The 9,628-nt window shown below is 40.6% G+C and overlaps 1 protein-coding gene across 1 annotated transcript; it reads right to left on the reverse strand.

Moving 5' to 3' along the window:
- Positions 1-2,148: 2,148 nt before the first annotated feature.
- Positions 2,149-3,180, reverse strand: LOC101986398 (trace amine-associated receptor 3). Its single transcript, XM_005360926.2, has one exon. The coding sequence runs from the start codon at positions 3,178-3,180 to the stop codon at positions 2,149-2,151; it is 1,032 nt and encodes a 343-aa protein (XP_005360983.1).
- Positions 3,181-9,628: the final 6,448 nt, after the last annotated feature.

Consider the following 9,628-nt stretch of genomic DNA (forward strand, 5'->3'; position numbering starts at 1 on the left):
AAAAAAAAAAGATTCTCAAAGTAGCATATTTCTAAGTCATCAACTCAAAAGTATCATGTAAGCTTGAGCATGGATTTACAATGTACTAGTCTTCCAATTAAATGATCAAAAACAGAACAAAAACATTTTAATCTCAAAAATACACATAAAATGTTAAGTCAGTAACTAGGCTATGATTACATTTAAAGTTGTTTTCAAAAAATCACAATGTGTAACTAGACACTCCATTTATAAGCTAAAGATGTATTAAATGAAACTTTAAGGAAAAACACATTTTCTAATATTGTTTTATAAGTGAAGTCTTAAGTTTAAAGGCCAAAATTACCTTGAAGAATCTTTATTTACACTTATACAACAGGAATATTGGAAGTTTCTATGTGTAAATGGATCTTCACATTGAAGAGGGTTGTAGCAAACAGAAAAGCAGGGTGAGGAATTCACAGATGGGAAGTGAGCAGGTCGCTTCAGAGTAAAAGAACACAAGGAAAGGCCAAGTCAGCCTTGCACAGACCTGGCTACCTGTGGGAGACTTTCAAAACTTGCTCTTGGCACAGCGAGAAGCCCCAGTTCATGAGATGTTCAACAGGGAACAAATAGTGCCCCCACCCTGCAGTTTGAGGAACATTTAACAAAGTAACTATTTACAAAGCCAAACGTGGCCACTGGTGTTGTGGGAGCTGCAGGTTGCATTCCGCCACCCAGCTCCCACCACCAGCTAGCTTTACCCGAAATAACAACACATAAACTGTATTCTTTTAAACACTGCTTGGCCCATTATATCTAGCCTCTTCTCGGCTAACTCTCGCACCTGGACTAGCCCATTTCTAATAATGTGTGTAGCCCCCAAGGTGCACTTACAGGGAAGATTCTAGCCTACGTCCATCTTGGGTCAGAGTTCATTGCATCTGCCCAGGAGAGGGGAGCATGGCCTCTGAGCTCACTTCCTCTTCCTCCCAGCATTCTGTTCTGTTTACTCCTCCGACCTATGTTTTAACCTATGAGGCCAAGCAGTTTCTTTATTACTTAACCAATGACCTTCCTCCTTCACACTGGTTTAAGGGAAACAGCAAGACACAGTCTGGTACCTAAGGCATTCATGCTAAACCAGAGTGGCAATGGAAGGGCCCAGTAGCAGAATTTCCACAGGTGGCTGTGTGGACACCAGATGGCCTATCCTGGTGACTACAGCCAGCCCTGGGGGCAGATTTGCAGAAAGATACCTATGTGGAAAGCTTGGCTCGTTTCACCCATCCTCTACCCACTGACCCCTTCCTCCTGTTTCCCACTGGTAAAGACTATGGAAACTCTGGGCAAAGGAGATCCTTAATGCAATCTGCTTAGGGAGGGTGGAGACGGTCAGAGAGGAAACCAGCACCTATATGGGAGCTAAGGTTTTTAAGAGAATTGAGTCAAATAAAGCGGTTCACTAAGAGCTTCCATGAATCTTACCAGTGTTTCCTTGAATTCCTAAAGCACAATTAGACAGGATCCAAAACCGATAGCACTTTAAATTCTTTATTTTGAAGTCAGTCTTCGTCTTGTCTTTATTCTATGTGACAATTCATATTTCTTCTGTATGGTTTTTTATTGTTGTTTTTAGCAGTCAGAACTAACTGCACTCTGGATGCAGATTTAATTAACCAATGAATGTCTCGATTAACCAATTAAAATCGTGGGAAGGAGCTTAGGTAGCTCACAGAGCTGCAGTTGCTGAAACATCATGGATAGACCAGTGTTTGCCGTGACCTGGTACCTTAGTTACTATTCTACTGCTATGAAGAGACACCATGACCAAGGCAACTTATGGAAGAAATTGTTTATTGGGGGCTCACAGTTTCAAAGGGCAAGCATGGCAGTAGGCAGCCACTGGAACAGTAGCTGAGAGCTTACATCTTGGGGCACAAGCTCTAGACAGAGAGAGAGACCTAACTGGAGATGGCTGGGCTATAGAAAACTCAAAGCCACCCCCCAGTGACACTCCTCCAGCAAGGCCACACCTCTTAATCCTCTCAACACAGTGACACTAACTGTATTCAAACATGTGGTTTAATTCTCATCACACCATCACACCTAGATTTGTAAGGGTCAAATTAGTGTCACTTCCTGTATTTAATTCAGATTAATTCAGGGTTTGTTTTTTTTTTTTTCTTAGTGTGCTTCGGGATAGAGATTTGCAGTTTCTGAATTGGAAAGAAATATTTTTCCTGACACGATATGCTCAAGAGCTTTGCGAAACCACGGGTAGAAAAAGCCATGGATGAGGGGGTTGCAAGTAGAGTTGAAATACCCAAGCCATACCAGAAGATCGAGCACTATGATGGGTGTGGAGTAGTCTAAATACGGGTCAATCAAAACAGCCAGAAAGCAAGGCAACCAACACGCTAGAAATACCCCCATGACGATGCCCAGGGTCTTAGCTGCTTTCCTATCCTTTTTCTTAGACAGGTTTTTTCTTACTTCTCCTTTTGTATTCTCGGGCATACTGTTGAGGGCTTGAGCATGTCGTTTGGAAACAATAAAAATTTTACCATAAATACCAACCATGATGGAGCCAGGTGTGAAGAAGCAGATAGTGAATAGTATCGTCCCCCAAAATTTGTTGAATGTAAGTGCACAGAAATTGAAGCAAGCAACAAGAATCTGGTAGCTCTGCATACCGGAAACATTGGCCTCTGACAGAACTAAGCCAAAAGAAAAAAGAGCTGGGGCCGCCCAGCAAAAGGCCAGCAGTCTCTTGATCACGGACACCGTCATGGTGGCAGTGTAGTGCAAAGGATAACATACCGCATAAAACCGGTCGATGGCAATGGAGCACAGGTGGAATATGGAGGTCAGGCTTAGCATCATGTCAAAACTGGCATGGAATTTGCAAAAGCTGTCCCCGAAATACCAGCAACTCTCCACTGATCTCACCATGCTGTAAGGCATGATGACAAACCCCAGCAGGAAGTCCGTGGTTGCCATGGAGAGGATCAGAAAGTTGGTGGGAGAGTGGAGCTGTTTGAAATGTGATATGGAAATCATTATTACCAAGTTTCCGAAGACAGTGATAATCATGGCTCCTGTCATAAAGGAGTACATTATCATACGGACACGGAAAGAGCGATTGGTGGGAGGACAGGTTTTGTTCCCAAGCTTTGGACAGCTGGATAAGTCTTCGGGAATGTATGCTAGATCCATGGTGCTTTATCCTTCAATTCCTGTCCAGGAGGATGTTGGGATTTCTTATTTTCTTCAAATCATCACAGAGAACTTCACCTGCCAGGAGTACAACAATGTTTGAAGTCTTCTGCATTAATTCACTCTAAATATCAGTAATTCAAAAATTCAAAATTATACCTACTGTGTTTATTTTCTGAGTTAGTTGCCACAAAAGAAAAATGAAAAGCTTCAACTGTTTGTGCTTCCCTGTGTTAATGTTTTTATTTTTGTCTATCCATTCTCCCCTTTACTCATTGTATGTTTCCCTAAATACTGTTTTTATTCCTGTAACGAACTGGAAGATTTCCCATAATTTTTTGGTTGACATTTATCATAAGCAACCTCATCCCCAGAACTTGAACTATAATAACCTTACATATCTCTCACCATAAAAACACTTAATATGCAAAATCATAAGTCAAACTGCAAAGTTTTTCCCTATGTATTTGTTCATTAGCTTGAATTCTTCACGTGCAAAAATTCTATAACTATTTTAGGCACCAGAAATAACATATTGTCAAAGAAAACTGTTTATAAGTAATCATGTCAAACAGTTTACCACTGGGATATTTTATTTCTCTATTCAAGCTGATAAAGTTGGCAAGTCTGCAGACACATTTATGTGCCCAAAGTCAAACAGGTAATGCAAGGTGTTTTTCTGCAATTAAAATCAATTGAAAGTTTGCTGAACACTTTCATTGCAGCAAAAGACATAGTGACATAGCACTGAACTTCAGCTGCATAAGCTATTTTCCTTAGCCTTAAAAATGAAAGTATCGTAAACTATGCTCAAAATGAAATTGTGAGCCAGAGTGCTAACACAGAAAGCAAATATTTGTGCATGTCACTGAGTAATACAGATACTGTCATTCTCCTAACCAATTCTCCAATTTCAGGACCTAGAACTAGCACTAACTATGATTCTCTGTTTATTTCTAGTTCCACGAGTCAGAAAATAATGTTGAGTTCTATAGAACCCATTAAAAAATTGTCTCAAAATACAGAGTGGTGGCTCAGTCCACCACTCCACAATCTGAGGAAGGGAGGTTGCCAGAATCTCAAATCTGACTGAGCTACATGCTGAGTTCCAGAGAAAAACCAGTTCAGAATCAAATAAATACACAGACAAATGAGAATCTTTAAGCACAAATTCTCAGTTGTAAATTCTGTTTTTACAGACTCCAAAACATTCCGAATCTAAAAGAAAATTTTGTCCCAAGAGATTTGTGTTGATTTTTGTTAAATATGCTAAGTTAAAAGCAACAGGGTAATAGGATATGTTTATGAGTAGTTTCATAAAATAGATTAAGACTTTGTTATAAAACATGAATGGCGTGAAATGTACTAGGAAAGATAAAGTATATTCATTAAGATTTGTGCCTCAATAATTTCTGTTTCATTCTCTACTGTCAACACTGAAGACTGAAACAAAAAACACCATGTGAAGATGGCTGCAGGGCTGGCGGTCAGTTGACCATATTCAGGTGTCACACTGACAGCTAAGGTAGAGACGAGGGAAACATTTCTCCCATGAGTTTATTTTATAACTTTGTGTGGGGCTTATACTCACAACATCAAAAATAAAAAGCAGCAACAACTCCTAGTTCATACAAAAGCCTTGTTTGTTGACAATGGGCAGGGGTGCATTTTCTGAGCATTTTTTGAAAAGCTGGTAGGTGTAGGCCAATTTTTAGATGCTCGACGCTTACAAACAATTGGATTGAGAAGCTTCTGTTCCATAGAGCAGGGCAGAAGGTAAGAAAGAATTGTAGTGAGCTTTTCTTATAATTTACATGAAATGTTGCTTTATTTGGAAATTAGTAGAGCAGAAATTATCTACTAAAACTAAGTGTGGGAGGGTGTGTTAGACATGGAGTAGGAAGCAAGGAAGCTATTGAAACACATCTTTCATAATGACCAGACTTACCTTTTTCAGAGGATGAAAGGGGGAGTCTAGGAAACACTCCTTGACTGACAGGCAGGTCAGTCTATGGCCCCGTGAGTATATCAAGTGTATATTTCAACATCTGTTTCCATAGGCTCCCCTCCCTTCAGTCCCTCACCTGGTCTCCACACTGTCTTGAAAATGTCTACTCTAGCCTGGTTTGTGGTGGCACATGTCTTTAATCCTAGCACTCAAGAGGTGGAGTAGTCAGATATCTGTGCATTCAAGACCAACCTGGTCTACAAAGCTAGTTCCAGGACAGCCAGAATTGCTACACAGACAAACTCTGCCTCAAAAAAGAAGGAGAAAGAGGAGAAGGAGGAGAAGGAGGAGGAGGAGAACTTTGAATAAACAATATTATCTTCAAGAAGCCTGTGTGTGTGAGTGTGTGTGGGGGGGGGTGTTTGCTTGCTTGTTTGTTTATTTTCAAGTCAGAATTTCTCTGGGTAGCTCTGACTTTCCTGAAGCCCTCTATGTAGATCAGGCTGCCATTTAACTCAAAATTTCTCCTGCCACCCAAGTGCTGTAATTAAAGGCAGAGGTCAGATACTATTTTTTAAAAAGAAGTTCGAGGCCAGACTGGTCTACAAGAGCTAGTTCCAGGACAGGTTCCAAAGCTACAGAAAAACCTGTCTCCAAAAAAAAAACCAATAAATAAATAAACAAAAACAAAAAAATTCCCCTGTCAGAATTAATCTCACAAAATTATTGATGTAACCAAAGAAATGAGAGAGTTGTGAGTCTGGTTCTGACTGTTTCAGACACTCTTTGCCTTCTAGCACTGCTCCTTGTCTTAAAGTAGATTTCTAAAAAAAAAAAGAGAGAGAGAGAGAGAGAGATAGCTTTCCACTTACTTGTTAACCCTGATGACATAAAACGAAGCCATCTTTAAGGCAGGAATCACTTGTTAAACTAAATAGTAAGAAGCTAGCTCCAACACAGCATTGAAATCTAATTAGTAAAGCACTCTGACTCATAACATTCAGTAATCTGTCTTGGAAAATGTTAAGATAATTGGACAACAGAAAACACTGTTTAAAACATAGCAAACAAATCCTTTCCTTCTGCCTCCCCTTCAAATACAAGCAAATCTCAGATAAATGCAAAAATTTTGGCCATCTGAAAGTTTCAAAACTACTTGCCCCAAATCCTTCTTTTATGTTGTTCTATTTTGCTTTGGGGACAGGGTCTTACTCTGTAACCAGAGCTGGTTTGATACCCACAGAAGCCCTCCTTCTTCAGCCTCCCTGATGCTGGACTTACAGACAAAAACTATTATAGCCATTATGCCAAGCCTCCGTTTGGTTCATTACACTATCCCAACTGCTCCACACATATGAAATATCTCAGATCTTGAAGTAGCCACTGCAGCTGCACAGGAGAACCAGTATTATAATCTAGCTCTCCTGGTCCCTTTTCCAGTGAACCCCCTTCATCACTTTCTGTATGTGATTCATTACTGTTTTATATGTGCAGCAAAGGTATTTATGACCTCAGTCTGTCCAAATAAAATAATCTGTAGGCCAGTCCTGGTCTCATTTCCTGACTTGGAACAAAAAAATCAGGCCATTCCCTGAAAGATGATCTTCACAATGTTTCCATGCTATCTGTATACTCATTGAATTGACAAGAACTCTTTCAGATCATAGAGATCTGACATTTCAGGTGTGGGCATTCTGTGTGTTTGGAATGAGGGAGCAGTTTTGACAAGCAAGGAGTGACAGAAAATCTTTAGTAAATGCTGCTTGCAGGGGAAAATATTAAAATAATACACAACATCTGGAAGTAATTTGAATAGTACATGTTATTTTTGTAAAGATAAGATGCCAAAGAAGAAAATGTGTCTTAGCATTACCAAAATACCTTGCAATTATTGAGTCATGCCTCATATAATTTTTGAAGTAAGCAAAAGCATTTGATATGTCACATGGAAACTTGTCAACGCTACTGAACAAATTTTGATGGAAATATTAAAGCCTTTCACAGGAATACTGTAATAATTATTTTCAAGTTAGGAAAATGAAACTCTACCTTTTTCTGTTATAACCCATGTATAACACATTCTAAATCCCAAACATTTGTATTAAGGAAAAACGGTCAGTATGTTTCCAATTCTTTTTATGATGTGGTACCTTTTGTTTCTTGTGTTCGTTTCACTTCATTGAGTCTCTTTTGGTGGCTTGGCGGGTGTGATGCAAGAAGTTCTGGAAAGTCCAGTGCAGAGAATTAACATACCTGCTTATGTAGGCTTGTCTCTGCTCTCAAGAGGGCTGCAGTGAAGAGGGCAGGTCCAGGATGCTAGGAGAAGTCTTCACTACAGATCCCCAACGTAATTACTATTTAACTTTCTTCCCAGGAGGATATCATAATAGTCTGTGTATTTCAGTGTCCCGGCAAATGTCAGTTTCTTTTTTCCAAATGAAGGACAATAATTTCTGGTCTGATGTCTTGGATATACTAAAAATATATTGACATATGGAACTAAACTAAATATTGACTGATGATATCCAAGGAAAGAACAATTGTCTTTTTATTATTTATTTATTTTTCCCAGCCCAATCACAGTTTCTCCTCCCAATCCCTACCCCAAACCTCCCCTCTCCCCCTTCCCATCCACTCCTCCTCTTTTCTCTTCAGAAAAGAACAGGCTTCCCATGTATATCAGCGGGCCATGGCATATCAAGTTGCAGTAAGACTAAGCATCTCCTCACCTAATGAGGCTGGATGAGGCAACCCAGTAGGAGGGAAGATTCCCAAAAGCAGTTAACAAGAGTCAGAGACAGGCCCTGTTCACACTGTTAGGAGACTCACCAGAAGACCAAGCTACACAACTGTGACATATGTGCAGAGGGCCTAGGTCAGTCTCACATGATCTCTGGTTGGCGCTTGAGTCTCTGTGAGTCTTTAGGAGCCCACATTAGTTAATTCTGTGAGTTTTCTTGTGTTGTTCTTGGTTCCTCTGGCTCCCATAATCCTTCACCCTTCTCTTCTAATGTTCGACTGTGGATCTCTACACCCGTTTCCATCAGTTGCTGGGTGAAGCCCTCTCTGGCAATAATTTTATGACTATCATTAGTATTTTTTTCTTGACATTTTGGAAATCAATATGGTGAGAAACTGGGAATGGGAACGGACCTACCTCAAGACCCAGCTCTATTACTCCTGGGTATATCTACCATACCACAAGGACACTTGCTCAACAATGCTCACAGCAGCTTTAGTCATAATAGCCAGAAACTGGAAGCAACCTAGATATCCATCAACCAAAGAATGGATAAAGAAAATGTGGCAAGTTTATACAATGGAGTATTTATTTATTACTCATCTGTTAAAAACAATGACGTCATGAAGTTTGCCAGAAAATGGATGGAACTAGAAAATAACATGCTGAGTGAGGACACCCAGACCCAGAAAGACCAACATGGTGTATAGTCACTTATAAATGGATATTAGTTATAATAAAGACGGGAAAACTATGCTTTAATCCACAAATCCAAAGAAGCTAAGGAACAAGGAAAACTCAAGGGGAGGCACATGGATCTCACTGGGAAGGAAAAATAGAGTAAATATCACAGGTGGACAGGGGAAGGGGAGTTGGATGGGGATGGGAATGGAAACAGGAGGGATCGGGTTGGGGGAGGAGAGAGGGAGAGAATACTGGGAAAGACAACTGGAATCTTGGGGCATCTCTGGGATGAGCTAGAAACTTAGTGCAATTGGAAACTCCCAGGCATCTCTGAGAGTGACCCGACCTAAGACTCCCGGCAACAGGAAATGCAGGGCCTTAACCAGTCATCTACTGTGACCAGTCACTATGTCCACTGGAGAGGTTGGGACCCCAACCGAGCCACATAACCTTTGACCTACAATTTGCTCTGCCTAGAAGATACTCTGGGTTAAGGTGGCACAGAAATTATGGAAGTGGCCAATGACTGGACCAGCTTGAAACCCACATCCTGAGAGGAGCACATCTTTCACACTGCCTGGACGGGCAGAACCCAGAGGCTGGACAGCCCAGGGACCTAGGATAAAACCAAGGAATAATTGTCTTAGTCCTGAAAGGTTTTCGTTTCCACTCAGAGTGAGAAGATGTTGGTATGGAAAGGGTGTATTTATTTTAACTTCAATGATTTGTATAGTTTCACTAAAGTGCTTGGTTGAGGTGCAGGGGATAAAGGGAAAGAGAGGAGGAGAATGTACCAAATCATTTCATCTTAGAAACTAATCAAGAGATGGGAGAAATGTTCATGAGGTCCCACTCACTCATCCTTGAGGAGATAAAGACAGCTGAAGATTCCTGGGAGAGGTGGGAAGCATTCTTCAGTGTTGTAGAAACTATTAAGTTATTCAGGCTCCAGTACATAAACCCACAGCCTTGCATTTACAGGTGACTCTGATTAAACCCAGTAGGTAGGTACACACCACATGCACACAGCACACACCACAACACACACACACACACACACACCATGCACATCACCA

The sequence above is a fragment of the Microtus ochrogaster genome, linkage group LG4 (assembly GCF_000317375.1).
Source record: "Microtus ochrogaster isolate Prairie Vole_2 linkage group LG4, MicOch1.0, whole genome shotgun sequence".
NCBI classification, from domain to species: domain Eukaryota; kingdom Metazoa; phylum Chordata; class Mammalia; order Rodentia; family Cricetidae; genus Microtus; species Microtus ochrogaster.

What these genes read in the sequence shown, in the direction of transcription:
- LOC101986398 (XM_005360926.2), bottom strand. Translation starts at nt 3,180, where the DNA reads ATGGATCTAGCATACATTCCCGAAGACTTATCCAGCTGTCCAAAGCTT.